Here is a 19278-nt window from a genome sequence, read left to right as displayed (position 1 = left end):
AACAAACAATTGGGGAAATAAACGCCTCTTGTCCGCGAAGTCTCATTGATAGAGCCGCGGGTGAGATGGAGTCCATCAATGAGAGCTAGCTAGCCTCCTCCTAACTCTGACATTCACAAAAATACATTCAATTGAAACCGAAATCGGACAAGTGTTAGCTAAGCTTTGTAAGACCTTGAGGAACCTGTAATATTCATGCCGTGACGAAATTCAAACTGTAAATATACTTTTAGTTATGCGGAAGTGAGCAAGCTGCGGTATTTCCCCATTGTAATGAATGGGACATATAGCAAGCAGCTGTTCGTCCTACAAAGACGCGTTTATAAGCGTTCATAAAACCGCCTTAAAATCAAATCGGACACAACGGTTAGCTTTATAAGACATTGGGGAATGATGTTGTATAAGTGGCGGAGGGAAATTCAAACTGTAAATATAATTTAGTTATGGTGACAATGTAGCTAGCTAGCTGCAGTATTTCCCCATTGTAAATGAATAGAAGCGTGTTTTACCGTGGTCCTACAAAGACGCCCACCCGTTCATAAAAATCCCTTAAAATCAAATCGGACACAACGGTTAGCTTTATAAGACATTGGGGAATGATGTTGTATAAGTGGCGTGACGAAATTCAAACTGTAAATATAATTTAGTTATGGTGACAATGTAGCTAGCTAGCTGCAGTATTTCCCCATTGTAATGAATGGGACATATAGCAAGCAGCTGCTCGTCCTACAAAGACGCCTCGCGTTCATAAAAATGCCTTAAAATCAAATCGGACACAACGGTTAGCTTTATAAGACATTGGGGAATGAGTTGTATAAGTGGCGTGACGAAATTCAAACAGTAAATATAATTTAGTTATGGCGAAAGTGTAGCTAGCTAGCTGCGGTATTTCCCCATTGTAATGAATGGGACGTATAACAAGCAGCTGCTTGTCCTACAAAGACGCCTCGCGTTCATAAAAATGCCTTAAAATCAAATCGGACACAACGGTTAGCTTTATAAAACATTGGGGAATGATGTTGTATAAGTGGCGTGACGAAATTCAAACTGTAAATATAATTTAGTTATGACGACAATGTAGCTAGCTAGCTGCGGTATTTCCCCATTGTAATGAATGGGACATATAGCAAGCAGCTGCTCGCCCTACAAAGACTCCGTTCATAAAAATGCCTTAAAATCAAATCGGAACCAACGGTTAGCTTTATAAGACATTGGGGAATGTGTTGTATAAGTGGCGTGAAGAAATTCAAACAGTAAATATAATTTAGTTATGGCGAAAGTGTAGCTAGCTAGCTGCGGTATTTCCCCATTGTAATGAATGGGACATATAGCAAGCAGCTGCTTGTCCTACAAAGACGCCTCGCGTTCATAAAAATGCCTTAAAATCAAATCGGACACAACGGTTAGCTTTATAAGACATTGGGACATTCAAACCGTAAATGTATTATTTATAGATATAGTTATGCCGGCAGCTGGCCGCGGAGCCCCGTATGCAGTATCCACAAAGGGTGACTTTGCCCTGGGTATGGAGCCCAGCAGGCTGTCGCTTTCTCGTCAGACTGTGTGGAGCTCCTAAAGTCCGACACGTTTTACCAAATTTGCAATTAGCCATCAATTTTTGTAAAACGGCCCATATTTCAGCTTTATATGGTTGATTTCCGCTAAAAAAGTCTCAGAAGTGAATTTGGTAATGAAACATTGCAGTGTCTGGAATATGAGATTCTGTCGCTTCTCTAATGTATGTGTATTGGGGATTCGTCCAACCAATCAGCGCGTCTCTAATGTCTGCGTATGGCAAGTCGCTAACCAATCAATCACGCAAGCGCTCCATCTAAATATTCATGACCATACCATATTTGGAAGAAAAGCTCTTGTTACAAATAGGGCCAAAACACAGGGATGCATAAGGGCCAGTAAAATATCAACCAGGCCATTTTCAGCCCAACCAATGTTACATACCCCATTAGGAGACCATAAGGAACAGTGTGAAATACCCTATATAATCATTCTATCACCCCTTTAATAGAGAAGTATGTGTTCTTAGTAGCCATATCATAACATTATACATGTCACCTTCTGATCTTTGTGTGCACAAATATAACAGTCTTGACAGACTGACAGTCTTAGATATGGATCAACACCAAAAATCTAACTTTAAGCTCCTTGCAACAAGGTAAATCTGTCCACCAAGTTTTATGGGAAACTGTTCATGAGTTTGAGATATTTTCCTTGCAGGCAGACAGACAAAGTAACTGGCAGGCACAAACATCATATCCTTGGCAGAGGTACAGTAAGAAAACACTTCAGGAATATTAAAGCAGGATCACTATTATAACCTTATCAGCACTGTGCAAACTGCAGCTTCCTCTCGTCTCCTTTAAAGTAAAACTCTCAGATATAGTAACACCAGCACAAGCTATGGATTGTATGAGGAGGCGGCCGAATAAGGTGGTCATTAGCACGGACACTTTATCTCAGTGCCTTTTGCCCAAACTGCTTGTGTGACATATCTAATAAAACAATCAAACAACACAAGTAGGAAACAACAGAAAATCCTGGCATCACACTCTTCTGCCCAAGGTTAAATGTGTCACTCTGAAAAACCGTAATCCTGTTTTGATGGTAGGGGCCAACGTGTGAACGATAACACTAAATGAAGGCTGACTTCTGCACAACTGCACCAAACAGTGATTAATAACTGCTTACGGGCAAGCCTATTCTCCAATTCTGAGGCTGCTCTCTGTGGTTATTGACTGTTGTTGCTTGATGAGACTTGTCTATTATTGCTGTGGGATTATGATAAGAAGTGCTCGATTCCCCTCTCTGTGCTGTGGATGTCAGATTGATTATGTGACTCAGACCTGGGGGGGTTTTTTTTTTTTGGGAATCCTCCGGTCCATGCCTATTCCTTCAACACACACACACACACACACACACACACACACACACACACACACACACACACACACACACACACACACACACACACACACACACACACACACACAGTATAAGCTGCATGTTATCTTCACAGTCACATTTTTTTTTTGTAAGGATTTCTACAGTAGATTCCACTTTAACCTGACCTGTTACCAATAACAAGAAACCTAGTATCACAGTAAACAGCTATCGGCACATGAAATAATCAGACTCCTATTATATGGTTTTTGCCCTTGATAGTGGCCTTATCATATTTTGCATTATTTTATCAGTTTAATCAGCATTTCATTGGGGTTTATTTCTCCTTTCATTGTTTAAAAACTCTCCAGTCTACAACTCGACAAAACCACAGTATGATGTTTAAAAAAAAAAACAGAAAAAGAAAGAGAGAGAAAGCTGTTTGAAAAGTCTTTGATCTGCTGAGCTTTCCCAGCCTTCGTGCCTCAATCAGACACGGTGGTGATACTTAAAAACCCCTGTGCTGCAGCGAGAGATGGAGAGACCCTCCCTACTTCCCAATGTCCTTCCTTCTCTCCTCCTCCTACCCGCCTTTGCTCCCTCACATCCCCCCCTTAGCTCTCAAACTCACAACCAATGCTCCATTTCTGCCAAAGCATCTTCTGTCATTGACCAATTACAGCAGAATCAATTACAAGCCTTTCAGAGAGACTGATTCACACCAATCACTAGCTGAGAGGGAAACACACACACCCAAACACACAGAAGATTTAGGGACAGAGAAAAAGTGAGGAGAAGAGGCGATGCTGAAGTAATATGAGCAATATTCTCGAGCTGTCCACACAAGTGGAATATGTTCAATCAACCATCAAATATACATTCCCTCTCCTGCAAACACACACACACACACACACACACACACACACACACACACACACACACACACACACACACACACACCTCCCCATACTGAAGCCAACCCCCCTCTTCATCCTTTCATTTTCTAGCATTACAGTGCATTACCCCCCAACCTATTCTCCCTTTCTCTCTCTCTCTCTCCTCATCGATTTGACAGCCAAATTGTGTTTGTCCTAGAAGGAGCTTAAACGTCAGTCCAAGCAGCATGGATTCACATCTATAACAGCCGAAAACCCTGCCCTGTGATTTCATCTGAAAAAAAAAATTATTTTCTTCTACTCTGTTGTCAACGTTTCCTACACATGACGGGTTGATTGGCTAGAGAAAAAGAAAGACACAGAGAAACAAACAGGAACTGAGGAAGACAGATGCAGAAACAGAGGGGGTGGGGGGCGGGGGCTGTATGTGTGTGTGTGTGTGTGTGTGCGCACTCACACCTTTGAGAAATGACCTATGACAGGGATCCAAGTTTGATATCCCTTTACGTGTAAATGTCATGGGCCTTGAGAACAGTTGACACTCGTTCTGTCACTGCACGCCCTCGGCTTATCACTGCCCAACACTGTCTAATGGAAATGACACATGCCTGTTAGAATAGCACATGAGGGCATCGGAAATGTGTGTCTGTGTGTGTGTGCGTTTTCAAGAGCAGTGGCACTGTTGACCTGCATTTTTGTGTCTTTCTGTCTTACTTTAAGCACTTATCCTGTCTGTATCTGTTGTGGGGTCAAATGGCCTCAGTAACAGATTTTGGTTGCACGCCTGCCGTGACCTCCTCCTACAACGTTGCAGTAACAGGATTACACACTGTCCCCTACTGTTAGAGGCAAGAGCTTCAACACTCCAAGGCAGTATTACTGAGGCTTAACGCTGCTCAACTGCTGTGAGAAATCTGGAATCCATTCACCAATGTCAACTTTGTGATCCAACGTAATGCCCCTCTTTTTAACTTTCTCCTCCTTTATTTCATCATCTAACTTCTTTCACCCAACTCCTTCCACCTTTTCCCATTCCACCCCAACGTCTCCCTCTCTCTTAGTCCCCCTCCCCTTGCGACCTTCCTGGTGACAGTTGATGAATCAGAGAGTCGGGGAGACACCGGGCGTCGACTCTGTCATGGCCCTTTAATATGCATGCAAATGTAGCACTTGACATTTCTACTACAGCGTGTGCAGGCCGGGGACGAGGGATGTGTGCGGGCGGGTGTTTGAGTGGGGTAGGTTGGGTGAGTCAGGGGAGAGACTTCGAGAGAGGCAGAATAAAACTGATGGTGAGAGAGAGAGACAGAACAGAAATAAGGACGGACAGTATTATGCCCCTGTGTGTAATTCCCCCCCCCCATCCCCGAGTGTAAACATAAATAGCTGGACCATTAGCCACCTGGGAACCAAGTTTAGAGGGCAGAGTCAGGGGAGTGAACATAATAGTGTACAGGGAAAGAGACACTCAGTGTATTAAATAGCCATTACAAACCTACTTGCAATAAAGACAAAAGGTAAGGTCATAGTTAGACTCACTGCTTAGTACTTCATACAATACAAAGACTTCATACTTCACACACACATGCAGCAGTATGAGCACATGAGGTAGCATGGTGAGATACAGTAAATCCTACAGCCCCAGTGACCTTTGCTAGAGGCCTCACATCCCTAAAGCAAGACTGTAAATCTCCCACAATAATTACAGCCTCCAACACTTGTATGTAGGGGCCCAGGGTAGAGTTTGTGTGTGTGTGTGTGTGTGTGTGTGTGTGTGTGTGTGTGTGTGTTTCCTGGGGGCTCAGGAGGCAGGATGAGAGGTGAGATCCTGCTCTGATAATAACTCAGGCCTCGACTTTTAACCATATTTCTCTTGCAACTGCTCCAAACACACCCTGAATAATCAAAGAGGAGTATGAACATGGGACACAAAGAGCTGGGGATGAGCAATGAGGTATATAAAATAAGTTGGCAACAGAGAAGGATGGGAGAGAAAGAAATGGACAGATTCGGGGGTTTCACATAAAAGCTGCATGAATAGGATATAAGCTGTGGCAGTGTGATGTGTGGGATTGTATTACTGACCAGGGGAATGTCTTCCTCTATGTTGGTACTGTAGGGCAGATTGGTGAAAATGGGGTCCATGTCCTGGACATCAGTGATGGTGATAGCTAAATTGGCAAGCCGGGACAGAGGTCTCACTTTGTCTTGATCCTGATAGAAACAAAAAGTTCAGATCAGTATATGCATGTGCATTCATTTGACTCGGTGTGTTGGCTCTGCGCTAATGTAGACAGAAATTTACTGCGATGTGTGTGTGCTGACCGTGGCGTTGACAGTGAGCTGGTACGACGAGGTTGTCTCGTAGTCCAGGGGTTTGATGACGGTGACGGTGCCTCGGGCCCCGTCGATGGAAAAGAAGGGAGAGGAAGGCTGGAAGGAGAAAAGAACGCTGCCTCCAGTGCCCTGGTCTGGATCTGTGGCGTTCACCATGAAAACTGATCTGCCCACCGGTGTGTTCTGAAAGACAGTCAAGCGCGTGCGCGCGCGCGCACACACACACACACACACACACACACACACACACACACACACACACACACACACACTGAGTACAGGAAAACAGCAAGGTAGACACGATCCGAATACATGTCCTGATTTACACTGTAGTCAAATATTTTTTTAAAAAGGCTCAGGGTGAGTATTCACATACTACTTATGAAGTAAAGATTTAACTTATGACTTAATTGTAAGTGATTTACACAAAAGCCTTAACTACCAACCACCACAGATTACAATTTGATTTAGTCCTTGTGACTGTGAATGTGCCTATTCTTCCCCTGCAGCGACTTCCTCAAATCATGACTGCAAAGAACAATGTATTCTTAGTCAATTTGGATAAATGAAAGCACTGATTTACATAGCTACTTCGATCACACCCGTGATTGGTTACTGGCTAGTCTGTACGTCTGTACATTGCTGGATGACTGACATCAGGCGCGCTAAGTCCCTCCCCTCTCACTATCTACGCTATCGGGGCTTAGCGCTGCCCAGGATGGTTGCGATTGTTTTTTTTCTCCCAATACTAGAATCAGAGATGGGAAGTAATGAAGTACAAATACTTCGTTACTGTACTCAAGTACATTTTTCAGATATTTTTACTTTAGTTTTACTATTTATTTTTGTGGCGACTTTTTACTTTTACTCCTTACATTTTAACACGAATATCAGTACTTTCTACTCCTTACATTTTAGAAAATCTGCTCGTTACTTTCGTTTTGTACAAAAGGGTGAGTGCATGTCAGAAACGCGCCTCACACCGCGAGCGGGCGCGCGCCACATGGATATAAAAAGTGAGAGAAAAGAAAGTGCGTCCTTGAGAACTGTAAGTCGTATAACTTATGTTGTCAGTTAACTTAAGCCTGTTGTTGTATTGGTCTATAGATCTTGCAAATTTAAAGTAAGTTAGCTAGTGATTTTGTTGTTTGTGTTAACCGGTTAGCTAGGTTGCACGTTGCTGGATCTTAATAAAGCATCAAAAGAGAGAAGTTGTCTCCGTCCGTGTTTTAACAGACACACCTGGGGCGAAGTTGGAAACCAGAATCAGCTTTAAATACAGTCCTAATCTAGTCCTCATTAATAAGTTTCAAATAATTTCACTGGAGTTACCGTTAGTATTTTTCGTGTCATCAATACCGAATTCAATCTAATTGGATGGGAATATACTGTACGTTGCACTCGACACACCACTACAAAACGACTCGACGGATTCGGCGGCATTCATTGGCGGCAAATCATTGCGGCTTGATGGTGGTAACGTTAACACTAGTAGTATGGATGGCGACATGATTGAAAATGAAGAAAACAGAGATCCCAGAGATTAGGCAGACACGCAGCAAGACATTCCCAATCATCCCTGGCCTTAGGCTATCTGAGAGAGATGTTTAGGCATCAAGAATGACTCCTGGCGAATGTGCTGCGTAACTCTAAAGTATGGGGAACGTCTTAAATAATGTCGGTTTAGTAATTCATATTTTATCCTTTATTTTCTTTCCAGAAGCCATATTTGAGCACAGACACGTACATGTAGATTCCTTTAAATGTTAAGGGGAAAATTAAAAAAAGATAAACTGGATCTGTGAATTCTCACAGAATCACAATTGAATTCATATCTTGCTACTCAGTCAGAATCTTATTAACCTGGAGTCCCAGTCTCTGTCACAATAATCATATGTGTGATGTTTTAGGCCTATCGGCAGACATCCATTTACAATGTAGGCAATAGCATATAAAGAGCCTTTTTTCCCCACTGAGGTTTCTCAGCTCACACTCTAGTAACATTTGTGTGTTCCAGGTAGCTTTGGAAAGCAGCTCTAAAAAGAGACATTAACATTTTCATTCAAAAGTTTGAAAGAAGGCTGAGATGAAACCATAGTGCTATCTCGCTGTGTGGTGATCCTACAAACTTCACTTGAACCTCAAATGATATGGGTGTGTACAGATAATGACTACATTTTAATTTTGAGCTGAATTTATCTCATTGCTTCCTGTGCATGGAGACGGTTTCAGAAGTGACCATACCCAGCTGGCAGCAGAGTTTAATCTGGGCACGCACATTTATGGCATCTCAGTTAGACAGAATGCCTGTTGCAGCTTCACTTTGTGACTTCCGCTGATAAAACAGATTTTACTCTCACAATAGTGCACCTTGAATGGCATCGGGACATCCTATTGTCCGAAGATATTTGTTGCACCTTGTTGTCTGTAAATATATATAAAAGATAAGCCTTGCCTATCGGTGTTGCCTCCCAAAATTGCCTTGGGTATCTAAAAGCTAAGAGTTAAGAAATATCAACTGGGCAGAAAGGCTGCCCAATGCCATAACAGAGTACTGTTTGTCTTGGTCATGGTCAGTGTGGAAACCTGGCAAGTGGAAAAAAGAGGAGGCCATATAAAAAAACAGAGTCCCCAGGTATTGCAGAGCAGCTTGTCTGTAAGTTTAAGGAACATCCTCATTAATTGGAATTTTATCTCCAAACAGCCACACACACACAATTAATGAGAAATGAGAATACCTACAGATACAAGAAAACAAGTACTGGAGGACAGGAGGTATTCCAGCTATATTACTGGAAATAAATGCTTATATTAGGTCCCTATTCTCTACCTCAGCTCAGAGTGTGGACTTGTTAACTGCAGGGGGAGAGCGTGACCACATGGGGAGGTCATGGTGTTGAACTGAGCTGGGCCCTGAGCCAAAGTTAAAGTGACACAGTAAGAGAGCAGTTGACCCCACAGTCTGTCTGCACAGGTGGCAGGGGAGTGTGGAGGTGTATGTTGTATGTATGCTACCCTGCGCTATTGCCTTGGTGTGTCAGAGTCTATAACACTGTGTGTATGCTTGGTTAAGAACATGTGTATGAATGTTTGCTTGGATAGTATAAATATGTGGGATGAGACGGTGTCTGTGGACATACAGTATGCGTATGTATTTGTTATCTGTGTAGCAAAATGCATGTGTGCCTTAGACCTGTTGACCCACTGTACTCTCAAGGACAGGGAGCCATCCCCGAGGTAACCAAACAACATAAACGCAAACTAAGGCCAAGTGCCTCTGTCTACATGGCTTCACATTACACTTCTCCTCAGTCTCCCTGCTTCTGCCATTGGGAATTGAGGGACAGAAAGAGGAGAGGGATCCAAGTAGTGTAGCTGCAGGGGAAGAGGAGGAGAGCAACATATGCCAGAGAGAGCAACCGACATCACAGGGCTCAGTTTCTTAACTTTGTTAAGAAGTTGGAATCCCCCATTGTGCAGACTATGTTGAAGGTAATTTTTGAGACTGTTGTATTCAAAGTACATGTATTTTAGATTAAAAAAAAACCTGATTTGAAAGTCAGGATTGCTACATCAGGATTTTTCCTGCCTGTTAAGATCTTAGGTGGGTAAACCTCATACACCCATTGGTGAGTTGATTTTTAAAGGTGATTTCGTTGTAGCGACTATAAAGAAAAGCAGTGGCTCTGGCTATAGCGGTGACAGAAGAATAAAAGTAAGTAGGAAGCCCCTCTTATTGTATTGTTGAAGTAAACCATCTCTTGCAGGAAAAGAAGAAAAATAATCAAAACAAAAACTAAACAGTCTTTGGTAGGTCGGTCAGTTTGCCATATTCCGCTCTCCTCTGGTCACTGAGAGGCTCCAGTGCAGCACAAGTAAAACTGAAGCAAACCTCAATGATAGTTGTGGAGTGAAGGAGAGTAGTTACTAATCCACTCCTCCACAACAATAACAGCATTTGAATAAACACATCTAATCTCCATTTCTCTGATACAATTATTACGCTTGTCAATTTGTCTGCTTACGAGAGAACGCAAAACACCTGTACCCTACAGCCTGCAGCATGACACTGGAGCACAGCCACAAATTAAATGGATAAAAATAGGCAAAAACAAACTCTTGGTGAATGAATTAAATATTCCTGCCTGTGCTTATTTGTGAGTGCGCACTTGTATACCTGTACGTGTGTGTGGCATGGGTGTCTGCTTTATCAACGTTGCTTTGATGTCAAGGAAGCAGTTTGATAGTTGAGCATTAAGGGTGTGTGTGTGTGTGTACCTCTTTTGGAAAGAGCATGAGATCTGGCTGTGTATGGAGAAAGTGTGTGATATGACGTATCTTTTTTCCTCCCCTAAAGCATGCCAGTTTCTATCTCTCTCTACACAGCAGCCTATTAAACAATGACACATTAACACCTCCCAGTGTCAAATGCCACAAGGCTCAGCAAATAACGTACCACACTTCAATAAGTAAACACACACACCATTTTTGATCTACCAGATTCGACACTGCCACGGTGTTCAAAGCAGTTCAAAGCTTTGCTGAGAAGCACAGATGACCAACTCTCAACACTATGTGTCAGTGTGCCAGCGTGGTACTTCAGAGGTGAGCATGCTTGGCTGTGTGCAGGTGCTGCTCTGCTATTAGACTCTGGAGGCTCTAATGCCTGCTAACAGAATCACAACAAAGCCATTACCCATTCACCTTACTCATTCTTATCTCGTTTTCCCTTTATCCCCCTAAAAAACTTTGAAGGTCAAAATGCTCTATTTGGATAAGTGGTGCATTTCAATACAAAGAGAAACAACAATAAAAGCAACCTATTTAAACAGTTGCCTTAGATCATCACCTACTCATGATAGATTTCTCTGCATTCCCGCAGTCCACTACTGCAGAGAGCATACTAAAGCGCGTCTGGTAACCAGAACACAAAGAGCCATCAAACATAGTCATAGTCGTCTGCTTGGCCTTTTGTACCTTTCACCGGGTCTTAATAGCCTCGCTATCAGGCCATTGATTGGACCCATGTGATGCCGATTACAAGTCAATGTGGGTGACCAGGCGCAAAATGCAAGGCAGTGAATCCTTCTGTTTTTATTATCCTATAAGACTGTCCAATTACTTCTCCATAAACGAGTCACACGATAAACAACGCACAGCAAGGCTTGGCGAGACCGTTCCACTGAATGTTAGTTGAGAAGCGTTGTATGTGTCGCTACCGCCTCCTTCACAAGTGCAAAAGCCACTTGGTTAGCCATGGCTTATATTCCTGCATATATGCCTTGACAGTGCTTTGTAGCTTTTGAATACATGGGGGCTATTTCCTATGGGAAGGAGAATGTTAAGTGAGGAGACAGTTGAAGAGGGATGAAGAGAGTTTCCTGCTGTGTCTTATCTGAAGTGCACTGCAGGAATCGCCCTGGTCTCCCTCTGAGAGCTACTACTTATGGAAGGAGAGGAGGAGAGACATACTGTAGAGTACAGAGAGAGAGAGAGAGAGAGAGAGAGAGAGAGAGAGAGAGAGAGAGAGAGAGAGATTTTCAAGGAAGAGCATACTGTGTTTATTGGAGACTATTCAGACAGATTTACATTTGTTATAAATGTAAATGAGGAGCTACTCATTAACTGTAAAACAATTCCGTAGATTGGACATGAATTACAGACACACACCTTTGTAAACAAGGTCCAATAATTCACAGTACATAGAAAGAAAAAGCTGAAAGCCTTGAAATCCAAGACTGACAAAATGTAAGAAAAGATTCTCGTTGAAGATTCTTATTGGTGTGATGAGACAAAATATGTAACTTTTTGGCCTGAATGCCACATTCCAGGTCATGCCACCATCAGAAATATTCCAATTAAGCATGGGGCTTTACTACTTGCAATGGAGATGGATTCTTCTCGGGGGCGGAGACAGATCTAATGAAGATGCTTCTGGATTGGCTGAATTGGAATGTCCTTCAGGGGCCCACACAGTGAAACCCAATGAAAACAGTAGGAGGTAACCTAAAAACACTGATGTACTCAGTTCTAATTGACAGATCTTGATGGATTTGCCTGACTACTTTCCAAACCCAGACAGAAAGACAAGTTGTAAGGAGATTGAGAAAAACATAGACTGAGAGGAAGACAGACAGTGAGAGGAAAGAAAGCGAGAGCACAGATATAAGCATATGAAAATGAAAGCCTGCCACTAACAGCCATGATAAATCTCTAATAAAGAAGGGAGTCCCTATTCTCTTTTAACTGCACCTGTGCTGTATAATATGCTGGTGTTTGCACTGCAGTCTCTACTGCCTCGGCTGAAGGCCGCAGTGGAGTGCTGGTCTCCTGTGGGCCAGATTTCAGGTTCAACATGACTTCTGGGGCCCTGGAGAGTCGAGGCTGGCCAGAAGAGTCGAGGTTGGCCAGACTTAAAGACTAAAGTACACGGCCCAGCTTCTCTCTGGGACCTTGTGGGATGACAGGGGCTGAAGTCCACTGAGGGCTGGTGTAATGGATTCCAGATTCCAAACATCAGCTCTCTCCTCTAGGGAGTACTTGAGGGAGTAGTCACAACAGTGTGTGATGATACTCTGTCCAACAACAACTGCACACTGTTTAATTCATTTATACGTCACTCTAGCAATGGAAGAAATGAAACCAAATCCACTCAAGTCAAATTATGTGGAAGGCAAATTATGCTCTTTAGGTGCACAAGCTAAAAGCTCCAAATTAGAGTATGATTTGTTCAAAAGAAATTATGCAAATCACCCAAACACAAATCTTGCAATTGAGAAGTTAAGTACTGTGCTATTGAAAGCATAGCAAGAGGAGACCGCAAAATATATATAAAATAAATACTTCTTAGCATTCTACATCACATTAATCTTAAAAATGTGTCATCAGCATGAATGTGAAAGATCAAGGGTTTATGAGGAAATATATATTATATTATATACATATTGCATTGGTACCATGTCACTGTTAATCATTAACAAAACAGACCGCAAAAATAATACCTCTACTCTGCACTTCCCCTTCTCTCTAAGGAAATGTAGATTGGTCTCCATCAGCTTTGGAATGTATGCCATAATGCCTGTATTTTTTGCGTGGAGGATAAACACGGTCACATCAAAACTGGTTAGTATTCTTCTATTCCTCTGCTAAGTGCATATTGGATACATTCATTACCATTTTTGACAATCAAACAAAAAATGACTTAAAACTGCCCTTAGTACCATTTCAGATCCATGGCAACCCCCTCCATGCTTCAGTACTTAATTTGCTCAGTTTGCTTATCTATGATAATTATAACAACATAGACACTGTAGTGATTTTGTGCTCGGGGAAATGTCACATATTCAAGATTTTTCTAACCAAATGCTCTGCAGATCGTGGATGATAACCAAAGATGCTGCTCTGCTAAATACTGTAATGTTGTATTGATTGTGTCTGTGACAGACTGAGTTTACAATTTACGTAAAACTGCTCTTTCAGTGTCAGAGATGGGGACTTGGACTACAGTTGCACACACAGACTTATAAAATAAGACTTGAGACTCGACTAGGACTTGAGATTTGGGACTCGAGAACAATCTTTATTGAATGTTTATGTGACTGAGGGAGTGCTTTATGAGTGTATTCAAGTAGCCCACCACATTTCTATAAGTGATTTGAAATGTCTGAGGATGTCAAAGCCTGCTCCATATTAGCGATTACAATTTTCATGAAAGGGGATCTTGCACAGTTTTCTAATTATCACAGATATTCACCACTACATTTTGGCATGAAAAATATTCACTGAGAATTGAACAATTGGCAAACTTTGGGCAGTGGTTTAGATGATGCTGTGACTCACCACCTCTCAAAAGAACAAAATAGTACAGATGGATTGACCCTCTGACCCACTGACTGTAAATGCTATTCTTAGGCTGTGTTACTAGTTGGCCAAAAATCCAAGTACATTCTGCGCTGCCTTCTGTTCATTTAGTAAGAAATGGCAGTCACAAGTCATGCATGCATTTTCTTCTATCAGAATCAGAAAAGGTTTTATTGCCAAGTACGTCTTTTTACGCATACAAGGAATTTGTCTTGGTGTTGTTGGTGCATGTCACACATTCTCTAAATGTAAGAAGGATCAGAAGAATATAAACAATATACAGTACAGGCCAAAAGTTTGGACACACCTTCTCATTCAATGCGTTTCTTTATTTTCATGACTATTTACATTGTTGATTCTCACTGAAGGCATCAAAACTATGAATGAACACATATGGAATTATGTACTTAACAAAAAAGTGTGAAATAACTGAAAACATGTCTTATATTTTAGATTCTTCAAAGTAGCCACCCTTTGCTTTTTTTGATAACTCTGCAAACCCTTGGTGTTCTCTCAATGAGCTTCATGAGGTAGTCACCTGAAATGGTTTTCACTTCACAGGTGTGCTTTGTCCGGGTTAATTAGTGGAATTTTTTCCCTTATTAATAAAAAAGCAAAGGATGGCTACTTTGAAGAATCTAAAATATAAGACATGTTTTCAGTTATTTCACACTTTTTTGTTAAGTACATAATAAATAAGTAAAGTAAAGTTTTGATGCCTTCAGTGAGAATCTACAATGTAAATAGTCATGAAAATAAAAAGGAAACGCATTGAATGAGAAGGTGTGTCCAAACTTTTGGCCTGTACTGTAAGTATACATATATACACACAGTATGTAACAACAAAAAAAATAAAACTAAGAATAAGATAAATAAAATAAAATAAGTTAAGTAAAAAGGAATACTACAGCAGAGTAAATACACTGGCATGTAGAGCCAGAGGTGTAGTGTGGAGAGAGTCAGGGTGGGTTCCAGGCCTTGTTGATAAGACTAGTGGCGGAGGGGAAAAAACTGTTCATGTGGCGTGTGGTTTTGGTCCTGATGGACCTCAGTCTCCTGCCAGAGGGGAGTGACTCAAAGAGTTTGTGGCTGGGGTGGTAGGGGTCAGCCACAATCTTTCCAGCTCGCTTCAGAGTCCAGTTCTATTTGAAGTCAAGACTTTTTGATCTACCTGGTAAAGGCCATGGCAAACCCACACACTTTTGAGTACAATGCTCTGCTCTTATTTTTTTTCAGAAATGTTAAAGACATGGTGATTTGCAGGGGCAGCGCCTGGGTTTAGGCCCCCTGCTGCTCACAGCTCTAGAAGCCTAACTGTTCACTACAATAGGGGCCATGATTACACCTACGCTGCTCGCAAGGTTCTCAGTTCCTCCCTGGCTGTCTGCTCTCCGCTTCCAACCCAGCAGGCATGTGATTGTACCAGCTCCGCTCACCCTTTCACTGCCTGCCTCTCACAACCTCTGTCCATCCGTCATTGCCTCCCACATGTGGCGCCTTGTCACACTGCCGCTGGCATTATTCTGACAATGTGAGGAAATGAGGAGAAAAAAAGCTATATATTTAAAAGCTATATAATTAAGTCAGAGGTAAGAGAAGAAAAATATGTTAACTAAAAAAGCTTTATACATGTGTGCAAAATGTTCCTGGTTTTTGATTAGCTGGTGTCTGTTAACATCATAGGACACCTAAAGCAAGAGTCCAGTCTGTAAGGTCTACAGATAATGTTACCAGGTACCGGTCCTTGGTGACTCCGAAACATGGGTCAAACTGATGAAACAAACTTTGATTTGTTTCAAAGATTTGAACACAGCTTATCTTTTTGGCTGTGACAAGTTGCCATGGCATACTGTGAGAGTGCCAATACATTTCTACGTTGTCCAGATATACAGTAAAACAAAACACAAACTCAGTGAAGAAATGGCCTTCCACTTTTGCCCTGTGGCATTTTTTATTTCCACCTCATTTTCATACTCCACCTTCTTGTGTTTTATCGCTTACATGTCTCAGTGAAGGACAAAAAGAATGTAAAGAGCTGGCAATAGTCCTTATTAATAGCTAAGGTATGTTTTAACCAGACCTCACCATGATGACCATATCATGAAGTTGAAACTATAGAGAGATCTGGAATAAACTGCATTATTGAAAACTAAAAGTTGTTGCTTTTTTGGAAATCTAAATTTAGAATGAACTTACAGTAAATATTTTAAGTAAGTAAAGTTTTCCTCTTTAAGCAAGTCTAAAGTTAATAAAACAGCGTGAGACCATAAACCGAATTTCAGAAAACACAAAACACACAGAATATCAATGAAAGGCCTGTCTGTATAAAAAGCTTCTCAGATCCCAATTACAACAATACACACTGATGACTGACTGAATGCAGACATGCTGTTTCAAAGTCATCTGGGGATGGTAACACTCAACTACAATAAGTGCAAAGATGTCAAAAGTGGACATAGATTACTTGTTCCCAGTAAAATGCACCAATCCTTACTATTATATTTCTGAAATCACACTCCATACAGTCCTTTCTTTTAGATAAAATTCAACATTCTGATTCAACCCTGAATGTGTAGCATTAAGTACCAAAGTCTAAAGAGAGGAAAACAACATGCCATATAGATGAGCCAATGGACAATCCAAAGATTTTACATAGAGTGCCACTACACCCCCTCTTTTAAAACCATTATGTAATCAGTTATGTGCCCTAATGGGTCATTTTCAATTTTTGCTGAAAATGACTGCCCCCAGATGCCCCTCTTGTTGGTCAAAGTGGCACTACTAAGTGTCTAGGCATTCTGATGTGAAGGTAGGGCAAAATAAACTAATATTATTATAAATCTAACATAACCAAACACCACAACTGTGACCCCTCTTTGAGGGTCCTGCACACTACTGAAACACTTTTGAAAAGACATGAATTACAAATATATCCCAGGATAAACTGAATCTATCAATATACTGCATGTATTTATACAATATATGAATTACACAACTACCTGATGGACATAGAACACAAACTATAGTATAAAGGTGAGGTTGAGGGCAATAATTAATTCACAGCGCAGCTTTGACAGAGATGCTGAAGCAGGTGAATCACGAGAATTTGATACAGGTCATGTAAACAGCATATTAGGGTTGGATATTCCGAATAAGGCCTTTTTCCGGATATAGCATTTTCCGATTAAGACATTAAGGCATTCTTTGGACATGTATACAGGGCATTCAGAATATGCCCTTCAATCAGGGTTTTTAACCGCAGTTCACGGCTTATGGTCAGCTCTGTGTGTTGCTATGGTTGCTGTACACAAACCAACCAGCCAACAGTCTGCAAGGTTGCAGACTTGATAAGAAGGAGAAACACAGCTACTTTTAAACATTATCAAAGACTTGGATATTAACAGGTTTTTGGATATGTGCGAACATCGCTACGACAACCTTTTCAAGAAGCTGATTGAAAGAATGGTCCAACAAGTCCGTCACCGCTGGAAAACTTAGAAAAATCCTATTTTGCACGGCTACATGCAAACAGGAATATTAGTGGAGTGTAATATCTTTTTTTCGGGATAAGGGCAAAGACTGGAATATTATGTGCATGTAAACGTAGTCACTTATATTAATCATAGAGGTGACACACAAAGCCATATTTCACATTTGAAATTAGCTTATCAATAATTCACTGGTATTGAAACAAGACTAAGTGTCTTTCATCTGCAAGGCTCCAACAGTAAATGGGGAAAATTATACAAAAATGATTTATACTCTGCTGAAAAGCCAGAGTGTGTTTCAATGTGTGTTTGAACGCCTAAATAAACATGCATCTAGTATGTGTAGAATTTGTTTGTATCATGCTTGCAGTACAAATGCTTTAAGACATGCCAGAAATTAAAGATGCTTTGTCAAATTATTGAGCTGTTCAGTTATTCTCTCCAATGGTGTCAAACAGATTAGAGAGGAGCCAGGAAATTTCCCCAAAAGAATGAGTTTTACAAAGACCTCATCTCCAGAACTGTGTGCCATCACAATCTCAGTAGACAGTGGAGAAGCCTAGCTTGTGGCTTACCATGTAGTATTTGTTTGCATACACCTCATGGACTTGTGTCCCTGATGCAGCCATGTCGCTGGTAAAATGAACCCTCAGGCCCAAGAGGGGTAGTAACAACTTAAAATTTGATGTCATGGCAATAACATCCACAAACCAATGAGACAGCCTTATGAGACTACTCATAAAAAGGATGTCTGTCATTATAATTCCACTCATGGCAACAGTTGTGACAACGTTTTTTTTTTTTAAAGCACATGCTTTCCCCAATGGTACTGAGCTGCAGTCCTCTTGTATGTACCTGGGATATCGCAATAGACAATGGGCTTGGGGCTGCGGTGGAGGTATGAAACCCACCTCATAAAGCCCTTTAATCTTAGCAGCCCCAGTGGTAAAGCCTATGTGGCTGATGCCATCATTGCAGCCTGAGTATTGAATTGGATCTTGACCTCAGTGTAAGCTAAGAGACTGACTGAGTAACCTGAGTAACAACATGCAATCTTCCGATAGGTGTGCCTTTTACAAGTTTAACTCCAATTCCAGGAATGATGAGTCTCTCTCTCTCTCTCTCAGACAGGATGAGTAAGGAAATCTGTGGTAATTGTAGCCTATATGTGGCTGTGTGTGATGAACCTAGGTGTTTTATTTTTGTCAAGTATCCGGCTGCACTGTGGTCTTCCTGTATGTGATTACCTGCCAGGTTTGACACATTCGCTCGCGTCTAGCGCAAGAAATAGAGGTGACGCCGAAACGATCGCTGCACCGTGCGGGCCAACGGATGGAATAGCTGCGCTAAGCGGCTATACGCGATGCTCTTGCGCCCGGTGTGTTTTCACTGTAAGCGTGACTTCTCTAGTTGAGGTGGAAAAGAAACTGCACAAAATAACATTTCTGGTAAACCTGGTGCTGTAAGAACATTTCTATATACTTGTTTCGAATTGAGGTCAGTTGAAGAACCTTCAGGCCAGATAGTAATATAATTCCACTACATTGTACTGTACGATTGTATGTGACAAAGTTTCTTCTTCAGAAAGGTTCGAATGTCTTTTATATTTTAATTTTATTAAGGATCCCCATTGTTCCGTAGTAACAACTATTCTTCCTGGGGTCCACACAAAAGATAAAACACTAGACATTCAACATTACATTAATACGTCCACATTGTCAATACGATACATAAATACTATATAATAAATAATTCCACATTGTCAATAAAATAGTTCTGATACATTCACATTTCCTTCT

At 41.3% G+C, this 19278-nt stretch overlaps 1 protein-coding gene across 1 annotated transcript in view; it reads right to left on the bottom strand.

Annotated features, from left to right (window-relative positions):
* Window positions 1–4310: 4310 nt before the first annotated feature.
* LOC120548496 (cadherin-23-like) overlaps window positions 4311–19278 on the bottom strand; it is a 97822-nt gene continuing 82854 nt past the window's right edge. Inside the window, exons 7-9 of the mRNA XM_039784773.1 lie at window positions 6120–6314; window positions 5880–6008; window positions 4311–4382 (exon numbers count right to left, since the gene is read on the bottom strand). Of these exons, the coding sequence (XP_039640707.1) occupies window positions 4311–4382; window positions 5880–6008; window positions 6120–6314 (396 nt within the window). The remainder of the gene's footprint in view (window positions 4383–5879; window positions 6009–6119; window positions 6315–19278) is intronic.

Source organism: Perca fluviatilis, chromosome 19 (assembly GCF_010015445.1).
Source record: "Perca fluviatilis chromosome 19, GENO_Pfluv_1.0, whole genome shotgun sequence".
Taxonomy (NCBI): Eukaryota; Metazoa; Chordata; class Actinopteri; order Perciformes; family Percidae; genus Perca; species Perca fluviatilis.
Note: the sequence above shows the minus strand (reverse complement) of the source record. Positions and strands in the feature narration are given on the sequence as shown.